This window comes from Lissotriton vulgaris, chromosome 1_1 (assembly GCF_964263255.1).
Source record: "Lissotriton vulgaris chromosome 1_1, aLisVul1.2, whole genome shotgun sequence".
NCBI classification, from domain to species: Eukaryota; Metazoa; Chordata; class Amphibia; order Caudata; family Salamandridae; genus Lissotriton; species Lissotriton vulgaris.
The window spans coordinates 373,858,307-373,873,909 of NC_141685.1; the positions used below are offsets into that span (position 1 = coordinate 373,858,307).

At 44.9% G+C, this 15,603-nt stretch overlaps 1 protein-coding gene across 4 annotated transcripts in view; it reads right to left on the reverse strand.

Moving 5' to 3' along the window:
* Positions 1 to 15,603, reverse strand: part of NRDC (nardilysin convertase) — a 2,107,381-nt gene that overhangs the window by 521,499 nt on the left and 1,570,279 nt on the right. For all 4 annotated transcript variants that reach the window (XM_086952436.1, XM_086952435.1, XM_086952433.1 and 1 more), the window contains 2 exons: positions 3,157 to 3,319; positions 2,744 to 2,775 (listed from right to left, as the gene is read on the reverse strand). In XM_086952436.1, the coding sequence (XP_086808562.1) occupies positions 2,744 to 2,775; positions 3,157 to 3,319 (195 nt within the window). The remainder of the gene's footprint in view (positions 1 to 2,743; positions 2,776 to 3,156; positions 3,320 to 15,603) is intronic.

Below are 15,603 nucleotides of genomic sequence, written 5' to 3' on the forward strand. Positions count from 1 at the left end.
AGGCAATCGGAGCACGACTTTGAGTCGTGGTCATGCTCCAGGCATTAGAGACACACTAAGGGGGGCATCCGTGACCGACATTGTGCGGTGAGAGGCGCAGCACAGTTTGAACCCCGAGGTCTTCTTACTCGACAACCTACACACCAAAAGAAGTCGACAAAGTGTAAAAAAAAAAAAAGGTGTAAAAAAATGACAGGGGCTAGCTTTCTTCGACGGATATGCACTGGCTGGCCCCGAAAGAAAAGAACGGACGTCAGAGCACCGGAGTAGTGGTTATATTGATGACACGGACGTCACCACCAAGCAGTCACGCAGTGTCTACTGACGCAACCTACTGGGGCACAGGGGTAATGCTGAGAAAAATCTTCCAGATACAGCTTGACGCCCGGAAGATCAAAGGTAATGAATCTGCAGCTAGATGTGTCGATAAGATGTGGGCCCGCGCACTCACTGTGGTGGAATGGGGAGTTGGGGAGAGTGGATAAATTGTTCCCGCCAGCACCAATGATTTATATTGCTCCAGGCAAGATGGTCTGTAGCTCAGAGAGGAGGGTTCACCATCTTGGCCCGTTTAGCCATGCCCCCTGGTATAAACCTCAAACCCTCTGATGAACATTTTCCACTTCTCTTTGGAAACTATCGCAATGAGCAGTGATTCTCTTGTGGGAACTCACGCCCAGGTGGCTCATACCATAAGCCTTGTATTGCTACATGGGAAATGGGAATAAGTTTCCTTACAGAACTGAACATAAAGTGACTCAACACTACATTGAGATGTAAAGAGGCAAGAGGTCAGGACTTGTTTAGGTAATGCACTGCTGTTGCTAAAAAGGGAAAACTGTTCTAGCATGATGTGTAGAAAAGCACTGGCCTATGATTAACAGAAGCTCAGTGATTACTCACTCAGATGAGCTCCGCCTTGGTAGGTAAACATTTTTGATAGGTATTGATAAGTAGGTAGATAGGATACACTTAGAGTGACTTTTTGGTGTGTTTCAGAGACGGATACTTTGGTTTCCTATGAGGAAGACTATATGGAATTGGCAATCCTATAAACAGATGTTGATAGCTAAATATGCCTAGTGCAGGTGTGCATCTCTTGGTCTGAATATAACTTACCTACAAAATGACCTGAAGCACTGGGAAACCCAGCAAACGTCATGTAGATGCAAGTAAAGCACAGGATTACCTCTGGTCAGTTCTCAGCTAGCTCCACTGGTGGAAACCCCTGGCCTCATGTCCAGTCTGTCACTGGCTGCCAGCTCAGAATGACAGTCAATCAATCATAGCATTTATATAGCGTGCTACTCACCCGGAGGGTCTCAAGGCGCTTGGGGAGGGGGGGTCCGCTACTGCTCGAACAGCCAGGTCTTGAGCTGCTTCCTGAAGGCGAGGTGGTCTTGGGTCAGGCGGAGGTGGGTCGGGAGGGAGTTCCACGTCTTGGCGGCGAGGTATGAGAAGGATCTCCCTCCTGTGGTGGCTCTTCGGATGCGGGGGACGGCGGCGTAACAATTGTCATTAGGTTTCTGTGCTTGGGGTGGCTATCATAAGTAGGGAAATGCACTAGTGTTCCCCATGCACATGGAGAAATCTACCTGCACATAAGGGCCATTGATTGTTGTTGTTTTTTAATAAGAAACGATTTGGGAATTTACAATCAGAAAACACTATCCTTGAAACCAACTTGTGCAGCGGCAGGGCTTAGAGATCTCTTCTAGGTAGGTGGGCATCCTTAAAAAGGTGAGCAGATCTCTGCCTTGGAGGCTGCCCTACATGATATAAGTAACTCAGTTGGTGTGCTTTTAGGGTAGGGAAGCCAATTTTGAATTCTACAGACTCGTATTGTTGTTCTTCAGCAATGAGACATCTCTCATCTTTCAACCAAAAATTAACTCAGTCTCTTCAAACACCTCAGCAATAGAACCTCAACTAAATGCCATAGCATGAAATGTCCAGTAGTGCCTCTAGAACAGTTCCAATATTTTTAAGCAGAGAGGCAAAAAATGGTTAAGTACTCAATGCTTTCCCATCCATAGAAGTAGTCTATTGAAGCACAGGTACATCTTAAACTGGGTTTTCTTCATACATTAGTTGTAGAAACAATTAAAATTGACCAACAACTTATACTCCCATGCAAACAATCATATGGAATGCCATGATCTTTAACAATATAAAATGCTGAATGTCCAACCAAATTCCAATTCCTTACTCCCAATTTCCAGTTGTTGATAAAGTGGTGTCTCATAAACGGTAGGTCCATGGTAACTTTTACAAAATTAATTCTAGATACAGGATGATTATGAACATCACATGTCTATGTAGCAGAACCAGACTGCAACAACCTAGATCCATTAGAAACATCTGAAATCTTGAAAAGGTCAAAATAAAAGTTGAAATATTGCAAAGTGTTTTTGAAAGAACTAAAGTCTTGCAGTTTATGGCACATAAAAGAGGGAACCAATGGCAGGTCAAGGGACCATGCAATTATTATCACTCGTCATCAATTCCAGTGCAGCAACTGTGGATACACAGTACCTCATGAAGAGCATTATCTGTAAAAAGCTTCTGACATTCTGTACTAGCAATTAAGGATATTTCAAGAACAGAAGATTCTGTCTCTGGCTAATATTCATCAGAAATGTTATCATTGCAAATAAAAACTTTGTTTACAGTAAAAAGTTACATTTGGAAACTAGATAATTGTGAGACAAAAAACACGACCAATAACGCAAATAATACTCACTCTGTAACATAATTCAAGAATTCTGTTGATTGCTAAAAGAAGGAAGCGAAAATAGTAAAATTGTTAATTCACAAGACTTTTGTAATATAGCACATTTAGTCAGAGGCCAACAAAAACAATCTTCTCTAAAAAATTGTAAGCAGGAGTGCAGAGACTGCACTCCAACGCAATGTAACACCTACATGCTCCGAATTACAGTTGTCCTTTAAACTGGCAATAAAAGATCAACCTCTGCAAGAAATCCTGCTGAGCATGAGGTTTAAGTTGATAGGACACACACAGTCATTTACCAATTCATATTAAAGAACTTAACAATTCTTGTGTTTATCTGAACAATCTTGCCCACAAAATATAATTGATAACATCAGTTCTTTCATTATTCTGACATCCTTTCTTATCCTACCAATACTTACTTTGCTGGTAAAGTTTCCCTGTACTAGACCTTCAGCAAACATATGTGATTTGAAGTCCTCCACAAAGGTAAGCAGAGATTCAATGCTCAGTCCTTTCATTAAAGCGTTGTACTTCTCAATCATGGACCATCGGGCATGCTCCAAAATCAGAAGACGCACATCTCTGCAAAAAAAGAAAATTCATGTTAATCTGAGATGCATCCAACATTTGGGCTGTTCTCCAACACCCCCAGCAAATACAAACATGCAGATCAGGCTAGCATAGGCTCTTAGTGCCTGAACAGAGGGACTACCATGGTGGAAAAAAAGATGAGCGTGTGCACACATACATTCACCCTCCTCCTCCACCACCACCACCACCTCCACTACCCCACCAGTCTGACATGAGTCCAACAAGGTTGAACCTCTGAAACGTGCATAGGAGTATAATTAGTGAATTCTGAAGATTTCTTCACACAATCAACAGGTCAAAACACGTAAGTGATGCTACCATTACATGTTCGGTATGAAAATAGACTGTACCTGCTGTGGGAATGTATTAGGAACAACATGCGACAACGTTGATGTTAAAAATTAGCATTGTAAACTTCAACTGCTCCATGCCACTCTATTCTATTCTCAAGGTGACTTTACTTGTGAACATCATTACAATTTCAGATTTATTAAAACTAATTATATCTGGTGGGGAATGTGTGGCCATTGTGGTAGTGTGAACAGTTACACTTTCCTAGGAATATTGCTCAGTTATGCCGGGACATGGAGCCAGTGCAGTAGTTGGGTGTGTCTGATGGTTTGACCTCAGTCCAAGATGCCGCTCGGTGCCTTGGGAGGTACCAGGGTAGCTTGAGGAAGGCCTGCACAGAGGACACCGCACACCTAGATGAGTGAAGGCACCGGTCCCCTCACCCTGTGAAAGCCCTGAGAGAGACCACCGAAAGGTGAAAAGTCTGGCCCCGAGTCCAACATTATGAGGTGCGGGCCACTGGTGACCAGGCCTGTAAAGGTGCCAGGAAAAGAAAGACTTGATGTAGAAGGATCAGGAGTGAAGGTCGACAATTCCCAGCTATACACAGCTTGACAGATAGTATGTGGGGGCAATCTTTGCCTATGAGGAATGGTGCAAGGTTCCACCCTCAGAGTGCACGAGGGGTGAGATGTGTGAAAAGGTGAGATGCTCACTTCTATATTGGAATTTCGCGCTGGGGCGCCCCAGAGCAGCAACTTCCCCTTCATTGGCTGTAACTCTCTTCAGGGCGCTCACAGAGACAAAACGGGTTAATGCACTGGTATGCAACTTCATGTTGTATTACAACAGCTTGCTTGAGAAAGATACCGCTACTATCTGCTTGAAACGAAAACACAATGACATAATAAATCTGCAGTTCCTTCATGTGTCATTGGGTATCTGAACAGGAGGTGGCTGCCTCCAAAGAAGCATTTGCAAAAAAAATACTATCCTTCCTTCAGTGACCTTTTACCACACTGGAAAAGGACCCTTAGCGCCTAGAGACCAAATACAGCAACTGTCAGGAGAGGAAACAATGGTACTCAGTGAGCCAGACATAGCTGAAAGACTATAAAATTATACAAAATAACTTGGGGAGGAAATGGTAACGGACATAAATAACTGCTTACAATAACTGCTAACCTCAGCCACTGAAAGAGAAAGCTGATAGTATTGAGTCCTCAGAGATCCTTTATGATGGGCAGGCTCTAGTCTCTCCTACGAGGGAACAAGACAATGATGTGTGCTTAGCTAGGGTTCACTTAAGGGCTCAAGGAGACTGCAGCATCCCAGTGATCTATGGACATGCAGATTGAACGCCATCCGTTCATGGAACTTAAAGCAGGGCTGCAAGCAGAAAATAAGTTAGCAGATGTGACCTTTCAGGGTGATACATTAAATTTCAAGATATTTCATAGGCTAATCAAAAGCGAAGGCTCAACTTCAAGCCATTAACTGATAAACAGATGGAAGATAAACGGCACTGGAGCTGGACCTACCGTTTCTTAAGATGAGACTGACATTTAATGAGAAAATATTATCTCCAAATTGTGTCCAAACAAAAAAGAAAACGTATAATTACTTCTGAATTAGTATGTGGTTTTATAGTAAATTAGAATGAATTGTGTATTCAAAAAAATTTATACATGAATTAGAACAAATATAAGCACACACAAATATATACTATACAATTACACAAATTGGTGACGTGAAGTGGACACACAAAAATATATTTACATATTAAAACACATTATATACATAACAAATTAACATATATTCTGGACAAACATTTAAACACCGTGTGAGGTCTTTTGTGATGATTCATTCCAACTAGCAATCCATCTACTTAGTTTCAATTTTTCTGGGTGACCATTTACATTCAATATTAAGCGTCGACGTTTTGGCCCCTTGCACTATTGCGATTATGTAATCGTCTGCGGGGGTGGAAGGGGTCTTCCTCAGGTCTTAATAGTGAATCTGTGTGTGGCCTGTTTAAGAAAAAATGAAATATCTTTAGATTTTAAACGTGGTTCGGGCAATTATGATTATATGTGGTGAGACCTGTAGATCGCTGTTCACCTTCAAGGAGTTTCCACCCTGATACCTATTGACAGCACGGCAGCTTGTATAACTTAGATGGATGACCTGTCAGAAATAAATTATGCCTGTCACCATCTGTACCCGAAAAAAACACTCTTAAAAGTTCCATATAATCGGCCCTTGTAGGGACTGTACACGGTTCGAACGTGGCTCATCATATCTGTGGTCACATTAATCAGTGGCACAGCGTGCCTGCATTTCTATAAAGGGATGATTGCTTGCATTAGCCATGACCCTTGACTACATTTAAATCAAGCACATTAAGTAATATATCATTGTATAGAATTCAAAAAGTCACTAACCTCCGGCGTCTGGCGCTGGGGGTTTCAAATAATAAATATTCGTTGTCCTTCAAGGAAAGCTTATCGGGGCCATTACGCTTCCGGGGGAAGCTTCTTACCAGCACACAAGTCTAATTAATTGCCTTTGAATGCTCTGAAATAGAAAGATGGATGGGTATACCTTCCATTGTTTGCGGCGATCGTTTAAAGTTTGATGCCTGAACCTATAATGGCGGCCCCACGAGCACTGCGGAGTCTATCTTCCCGGCTCTGTGTTAGGGCGTTCGGCCAGCGAGGCGATTTGTGAAGGTAGAGGCAGTGCTGTCAGCTAATGAGGAGCAATGGATAATGGGTCGTTTACAGTTTCTTGACGTTCTGTACCTGTGTGGTGCCTGACTTTAAAATGGGGGCTGTTTAAGATGAAGGGGATTGCCATAGTCTCCTGCTGAGATCAGACATGGTGCTCTAGGCATACAAACAGTGATCTTGGTACAACGCCTGTATTTCTGGATGTGCACACCATAGCACAACTGAATTAAACTGAATTTTACTATATGGCCATACTTCGTGGAGGCAGCGCGAGTGTCTTACAGTGAGCGCTGTATGGAGGGGTCGTCTCCTGGGCGGGAAGGCTCACGCTCTCCTCAGCGCAGTAAGAAGTGCCAGCTGCACTGTTCAGGTCATTAACAGCTGTGTAGCAAGTAGTGCCAGCTGCATCGTTTAGGCATTTTACAGCTGCACAGCAAGTAGTGCCAGCTGCACCGTTTAGGCCTTTTACAGCTGCACAGTAAGTAGTGCTAGCTGCTCCATTTAGGCCTTTTACAGCTGTGCTGAAAGGAGTGCCAGCTGCATCGTTTAGGACACTTTTCTATGGGAACATTTTTGTTTGAGTTAAGACTCTCGCTGCATTGGCAGCAACCTTGACATTATGATTTCAGGGCATTTGAGTCCCTCTGAGATGGCCAATTGGTCAGGGAGACTGCGAGGATTGTACAGAGCCAGGCCCCATATATGGTGCTAAGTAATGCTTTTCATATTGTAGGATTTACGCACCCTGTTCTGAGCACCTCTAAAGGTGACCTTATGCAGGCTGATGCTAAGTACAGTGATCACCAGTGGTCATTGGGTGTTCGTTTGTGATCTGTTCTATTTTGTCTAATTGTGCTTCGTGAGGGTTCTGACAGTGGTCCAGTTGGTCCCATCATATGTAAACATTTCCCTTGTAATTATTATCTTGTGCCAGTTGGCTTCATGTATACCTTGTTGAAGGGCCCAATAAATACCCATCTCTCTCCCCGGACGGCACACTAGTTCAGATTTCCTCTTCAGACGTCTGTAATATGTGCCCCCTTTTAGTCCTTATACCTCTCCTCACCACCGCTTTCCTAGTAGCACCCTTCTCCTATCCCCCTGCACTCCTTCTCCTCATTTTCCCAACATGGCCACCACTCGAGTTAAGGCTAGATTTAACTGCTATTAAATAATTTAGCCTCCCGGCCAGACTAAAGCTTCAGTAAAACGATTGAAGCATAACACTATTGAACGTTTCTCTAATTCCCATTTTGTTGATCAATTTTACAATGGTCGTTTTGAAAGGCGCAAACACGATTTCATTTTCTTCACTCACAACACCCCCTCCTGGTTCACCAGCTTATATAATTCCTTTAACGTCACCTCCTCCTCCTCTATCTCTCATGCGAAACAACTAAAGGTTTCCCCCTCTGCGTTTTTCAACGGCTCCCTCACCATCTCAATCTATAACAATGGTACTGTCATGATCCAAGGCAAAGACACCTGTCTCTCCCTCTTTGACCACCTCTTCCCCTCCTCTGCAACCGGGTTTTCCCCGGACTCTCCATCTAGCTCCACCCATTACTCCCTTTCTCCTCCCCTGACCCCCCCTACACTCCAATAGGCTGCACCCTTGGGAGACACAGGTCGGCCCTCTTCCCTCCCCCTCCCTTGTGCCCTCCTCTCCCTTTCCTCCAATCTCACAGTATGCCCCCACCTTCATCAGGTCAGCCGTACCAATAGCTAATACGCGCCTCGTCCAATCTGCACCGTACCGGCACTCCAATCTCATCTCCTCCCCCCTATTCCTACCTGCTACTCCCTTTTTTAGTCCACCCCTCTTCCAACCTCCTCCTCCAGCTAACTTTCCTTTTGCTTCCATTATTCCTCCCTCTCCCCCTCTTCTCTACCCCCTCCTCCCCTCGCTTCTTACCCCGATTTCTCCACATGCCCATTGCATCCCTCTCCTTCCCCCCACTCCGCCAGCTATGCTGTGCAAGCCCCTTTCCCCCCTTGGTAACCCTTTCCATCTCCCCCCATCGGGCCCAGCTGAACCATTTCATTTCTTCAACTTCCCCTTCTCCCAACCCCCCTCACTCTGCCAGATGCCCGTTCCCTCACAGCCACCTCACCTAGCCAACAGGACCTCTCCAACCACCTCCCTTCTTGTCCCCCCAAACCTGCTACACTCCTATGACACCTCACAGTCCTCCCCTCTCCCTTTCCTCCACCGCCCTGATCCGCACCCATCTCCCCCTAAATATGTCCTTAATTCCTTCCCTTCGTGCAACGCCAAAAAAGACAACTCTCCCATCACGTCTGATACACCAACCCCCGCTTTCAACCTCCACCTTTCCCCACCTATGAACCCTATACCCCAACTCTCCTCCTGTCCCCCCACCTCTCCCTGCCTTCTACCACCAACTTCACCCCCTCCTTCTGCCATCAAGACACCCAACCTTCCGTGCTCTGCCCTACTCTCTCTTGAAAATAAGCTAGACTCTCTTAACACCTCCATCTCCCAGCTTGTAGCTTCCATTTCACTCTTAAGCTCCAAGATTTCCACGTTCCCATTCACCTCAACTCCTTTGGAAAACTCATCTTCCCACGAGATGGACCTCGCCCCCTCACCCTATCATAGCCAAGCATAACCTGTCGTCTGCAAACAGTCAGTCAGTCAGTCAGTCAGTCAGTCAGTCAGTCAGTCATAAGCTTTTATTCGATATGCAGAGATATCTTATAAGCACATTTATAATACAATCAATATAATGTACAATAAAAAAAACATTACCACAAGAAGTCAGTATGGAATATTAAAAAGATAAAAGAATATAAAAGTCCATTGATAAATTAGCTAAAAAGAGAATTAAACAGCTACTGACAATCTCTTGCATCGAATGAGCCAAAACTGCTTTAAAAATTTAGCTACTCCACACACAATGGGGGGGGAAGTGTCCGTGCTTAGAATACGCAAGGCCACTAAATGACTGCGTGTGCCCATATTACGGCAGAGTGGTTTCAGCCAAAAGCTCCTAGGCCTTGCATAATCCGGGCATTCAAATAAAACATGCACAACAGTCTCAACCTTATTCGGGCAACATGCACAGTTGGGAGAAGTACGGTCCGCTATAGACCATTTCGATACTAGAGCACCTAGCGGGAGGAAACCAACTCTAAATTTAAAATAAAGAGCTCGGTCAAGGGGGAGAGTGATCAAGTCCAGGTAGGGTTCAATGGCCACAGTGTCTTTAATTTGTAAAAAGGCGGCAGTGGACCTGCAATGGTTGGAGCTAGTGATTAGACGCTCCCCCTAAATATGTCCTTAATTCCTTCCCTTCGTGCAACGCCAACAAAGACAACTCTCCCATCACGTCTGATACACCAACCCCCGCTTTCAACCTCCACCTTTCCCCACCTATGAACCCTATACCCCAACTCTCCTCCTGTCCCCCCACCTCTCCCTGCCTTCTACCACCAACTTCACCCCCTCCTTCTGCCATCAAGACACCCAACCTTCCGTGCTCTGCCCTACTCTCTCTTGAAAATAAGCTAGACTCTCTTAACACCTCCATCTCCCAGCTTGTAGCTTCCATTTCACTCTTAAGCTCCAAGATTTCCACGTTCCCATTCACCTCAACTCCTTTGGAAAACTCATCTTCCCACGAGATGGACCTCGCCCCCTCACCCTATCATAGCCAAGCATAACCTGTCGTCTGCAAACATCCTTCACTCAAACAAGCCCTTGAATGCCACCCTTCTGCAACTTGCATCTCCGATTAACCCAACTATCTACACTATTCCGACCATCTGTTCTGTCAGAACGAAGCATCCACCTAAACCCTCCCGTGCACCCCCGTATAAGCATAATATCCCTATCACCGTTCTTAGCCCTAGTGCCCCCGTCACCAAAACAGTCTGAACAGAGCTGCGATGTCTGCTCCACAACTGCAGATCTGCAATAAAACACGAACTCGAAATCTCTGATACCATCACCCATCACAATATTGACATGTTGTTCCTAACAGAAACCTGGTTCAATGATACCTCTCACTCTTTGTTTGATCTCTTATTACCCACAGGCTATTCTATTTTTAGGAATGACAGACCTATCAAAGTTGGGGGAGGTGTTGCAGTCATCTTTAGAAACTCCCTTCAACTTCAATCAATCAATCAATCAATCAAGGCATTTATAGAGCGCGCTACTTACCCAGAGGGTCTCAAGGCGCTTGGGGGAGGGGGTGGGGTGCCGCTACTGCTCGAACAGCCAGGTCTTGAGCTTCTTCCTGAAGGAGAGGTGGTCTTGGGTCAGGCGGAGGTCGGTATGGCTTATCCCTTCAGCGCCTTCCGCACTTTTGAATGTCTTTCTCTTGAGCTTCAACTACACCAGCGCTCACCCCTCAGATTCCATGTCATTTACCGCCCACCTGGCAGTGGCCCTTCGTTTATGGAGGAACTCACTTCATCAACGACCAATACTCGCAAAGTGACAATCAGACCTTCCTGGGTGACTTCAATCTCCACTGGGGCTCGCTGCAAGACTCTTCCGCGAACTTGCTGGCCACCTTCCTCTCTACAAACTCTTATCCAACACTGCACAGAATCAACACACTCTAAGGGCTCAATCCTGGACCTTGTTATTTCTCAAGCAGGAATGCTTTCTATCGCTACCCCTATTCACGTAGACTGGTCTGACCACCTCCTCATCCCATTCTCTCTTCACCTAGCACACTCTATAACTCTGGGCCAACCCAAGAGGGCTACCTCCTGGTTTCCTGACACTAAAAATATTGACAACGTTTCCCTCTGTGAATCAGCTTTGCTGTCACTTCCAAGGCTAGACCCGAACCTAGTTGTTGACAATCTCACCTCCCAATGCCTCTCAGTCCTTGCAGTCCAAATCAACAACGTTGCTCCTCTCCAAAGCAAAAAGAAAAGGCCCATTCCCTCAGCACCTTGGTTCAACAAATCCCTCTATGAAGAAAGGAAGCACCTAAGACTCCTGGAGAAACAATGGAGGCTAGGGCCCTCTACCGATAATCTGGCCACGCTTCGTTCAGCAAGATCCAAGTACCATAAACGCATCTTCCTTGGGAAAGCTGCACACTAAAGAACCCTCCTTGACTCAGTCAAAAATAGACCCAAAAAACTTTTTGATCTCATCAAGAATGCTAACTGCCCTCCCCCAACCTCCAAGTTCGAGGATTCTACAAAGAAAGCTGCGGATTTCGCTGTATTCTTTGACGAAAAAGTGAAATCACTGGTGGATCAGGTCGCTCATCCTACCCCTCCAGAGGAGCGCAAATCACTAACCACTTGGCAGAACTTCGACCCCATCTCTGAAGATGTCCTCCTCAAGTGCATCCTCGAAACAAAGCCCTCCAACATTTCTCTTGACCCCATCCCTAGTGCCATTGCCAATGACTTCTATACCCATTCTCTTTCCTTTTGGACCACACTGGTCAACCTCTGCCTCTGTCAAGGCTCCCTTCCTGTTCCCTTCAAAACTGGGCAGGTCACCCCTCTGCTTAAAAAACCCACTGCTGATGCGAATGACTTCAAAAACTTTTGCCCAATCACTAACCTACCCTTTCTTGCGAAGATCACAGAAAGATGTGTTGTGAAACAGCTCTCTCGTCATATCAAGGACAATGATCTTCTTGACAATTTTCGGTCCGGCTTCATCCAAAACTGCAGCACTGAAACAGCTCTGCTGCAAGTGATTGATGACGCGCTGCGGATACTCGATTCGGGGAGGTCTGGTCTTCCAATTCTCCTTGACCTTTCTGCAGTCTTTGACACTGTCAATCACAACACCCTCCTTAACACTCTTCAACATAGAATGAGCATGGAGGGCACTGTACTTAAATGGTTTGCTTCCTTCCTCTCTGATAGATCCCAAATGATCAAAATAGCGGACAGTCTTTCATCTCCTTTGGCGGTGGGTCATGGTGTTCCTCAAAGCTCTATACTTGCACCCACATTGTTCAATCTCTATTTGGAACCACTGGGAAACCTCTTAAGTAATTCCGGGGTTCACTATCATCTCTACGCAGACAACACTCAAATCTACCTCAAGGTTGCCTCCACCCACAATCTCTGTCCTAGGCTCTACTCTGGACTCCATTCAAAACTGGATGTCAACACATCAACTGATTCTGAATCCCTCCAAAACTGAATTACTTCTCCTCTCATCCTCACTTTCTCCTCCCCCGGTTCAATCTTGGATGGACCACATGAATCTACTGAACAATAAACCCATCATTGTCGACAGTGCAAAATCCCTTGGTGTCATCCTCGACACTAAACTCAATCTACTCTCCCCCATTAATTCAATTGCAAAGTCTGCTTGATACCAACTGTGCCTTCTTTGGGGGATCCGTCGCTTCTTCCCGGAGCATGACCATAAAACCATGGTCCAATCGCTGGTCCTCTCCAGACTGGACTACTGCAATTCTCTACTTACTGGCCTCCCCAAATCCCACCTGTCCCCCCTTAAGTCTGTTCTCCATTCAGCAGCTCGCTTCATTTATGGGGCCAAAAGAACCGACCACATCTCACTAATGTTATCCACCCTCCGCTGGATTCCCATCGAGGCAAGATCCATCTACAAGACTGCCTGCATCACCCACAAAGCCCTGCACTCCTCCTCTCCTCGCTACCTGGCGAATAAACAAACTCTCTGGAGGCTCTAGACCATCTCGAAATGCGGAAAAGCTACTGCTTGAACCTCCCACTTTCAAGAAGGAAAGATCAATGGCCCAATCCTTTTCAGGCAACGCAGTGAGAATCTGGAACTCACTTCCGCCTCAGCTCCGGACAACCACCTCCTCCCAGGCCTTCAAAAATGACCTCAAACTTCTCCTCCTTCAAGGACACTTCCAAAGTTAATTCTTGCCCTCTATTATCTGAAGGAAGACCTTTTTAGTTTAGAAAATTTCTATTCTCCATGACTATGGAAGTGCCTTCCCAGTGTGTTCTTGTGGTTTGATAGACTGCCATTTATTGCAGTACTACCCTTTACCTGTGTTTGGTACTCTTTTGTAACATGCACACATCCCTTTTCTCTTGTAACACACGGTTTGCTACCTCTTGTACTTTGTTCACTCGCAATTGTCACTTTTGCCTCATGTAATGTAACTTTTGCTTTTGCAATTTGTTCACTTTTAAATGTTCTCATGTATCAATTCTGTTCCTATTGTGAAGTGCTCTGACACTTTTGGGTAAAGTCCGCGCTATATAAAAACGCATAACTAACCAACTAAATAAATAAATAAATAACCTTGTGACATATGTGCCTTAGCCTGGAGTCTGCTTTCGTGAGCATCTGCCTCTCTTAAATCCAAGCTTTAAGCCAGCATGAACGTGTCCATAGCGTCCTCGTGTGAGGACGCGACGTGCGTGACACGACTGCCCTCTTGTGGGGATCAACTACAAAGAACATACCTTACTAGAGCCCAGGGAACGATGCTAAATTTCCGGGTTAGCTCTGAATTAAAGACCAAGAGTGACGTGGGATTTTAAGGTGCAAGTGGACGAGGGCATAAGATAATAAAGCCGAGTTTATCCATCTATTTATCAGTATATCACAAATTTCTACTGCACATACCAATGCTCGCCTATGAGTAAGGCCATATCTTCTGTCTGTAAATGTCGATAATGACAAACGACCGTTTGGTATTGCATTACTGTAACAAATACATAAAAATGTATACATAAAAATTACTATTCGATAGTGCTGCTGTTCACTTCCACATATTCAGTTCGACAGTATATCATGAGATAGCAGCACATAATGCAAACTTGTAACTTTTTGAATACAGTTGCATGGTTCATTTCCATATAAGTACCCTAGTAATTAAAAAAAACTGTTACATACATGTTGTATTGGTTTACATTACATAATGTAAAATCATTCATGGTTCACAATTACATATATATGTTACGTTGTTATTACATATTTAGTGATCGATGATCTTAGTTAGTATGTACTACAAATTAACAGATCCCTGTTACAGATTCAGTCTAGGTCATGCTGAGCAAAGAGATCTGAGGAAATAGGTAGGAAAGACCCTCCCATGTTTGCATTTACAAGAGGAAGAAACCACAAAGACTATGTAGTCAACTTGTAACTCAAAGACGAGCCAGCACCTGACACACGTTCTCTTTAAATGTTGCCACCACTACAAGGAAACTTTAAATACGGACGTTGCAAAGCATGTGCGCTCACTCTTGAACAAAAGGAATTTGTATACAATGACAAGAGATACAGCCTGAACCATCAGACGAATTGTAATACGCAGGACGTAATCTATCGAATCAAATGTCCCTGTCAAAAAGTACACGTAGGACAGACGAAACAGAAAACAAAGACAAATACTCTGCAACACTGTTCACGCATTCGCTGTAGAGTGCAGGGTGCTCCGCTAGTTGAACACTTTAGCGAGAAACAACACACTAGCACCGACTTAAAGTGGTGGATACTTGAAAAGATAATACAAAATCCTAGAGGGTGTTGCCTATCTGCAATCATGAACCTACGTGAATGTGAATGGATTCATTTACTTGACTCAATAAATAGAAACCCGCATTTGAAACGGTTTGTGCGTCTTGATGTTTTCAGACATCAACTTTCCATGGTTTTCTATATTTAATATACTCATAATTATAGTTAAATCGGGAGATGTGGTTAAGAATCCATAACGCTAATGGCATTGAGGTTTAGCCATTACAGTTAAATACGGACATGCAGTGAAGAAATCCACAACTTCCAGGATCCTTTGTGAAAACGGAAGTACGCGAGGAGAGGAGACGCTGGAATTGTGCCTGGTTTAGGAGAAGATAGTACTCCTAGGTGCTTCGTCATAAATGGAGCGCACACCGCTAGCCCCTCCTCCGGATCGCCCCTCGGGACTTGCAGTTCTTCAGTGGATCACCCAGGTGGGTGCAAGTCGGTACTTGTAGGACTGATGAATCTCTAGACCCGATACATGTCCCGGGTTTAGGATATCGCCCGAGACATGTCTCGGGTTTCGGGATGACTTCCCTCATCAGTAGAGAAAGATTGTTTAGGGGTGGAAGAGAAGGCCACCACTCAACAGTCAAAGGCTTCGATGCCAGAACCGGCACGCAGGTGCGTCTTCCAAGAGCCCGTCGGCCCAAAGCTCAAGGGAGCCGTATTGTGTTTCGTCATAAATGGAGCGCACACCGCTAGCCCCTCCTCCGGATCGCCCCTCGGGACTCTTCTGGTACTTGCAGTTCTTCAGTGGATCA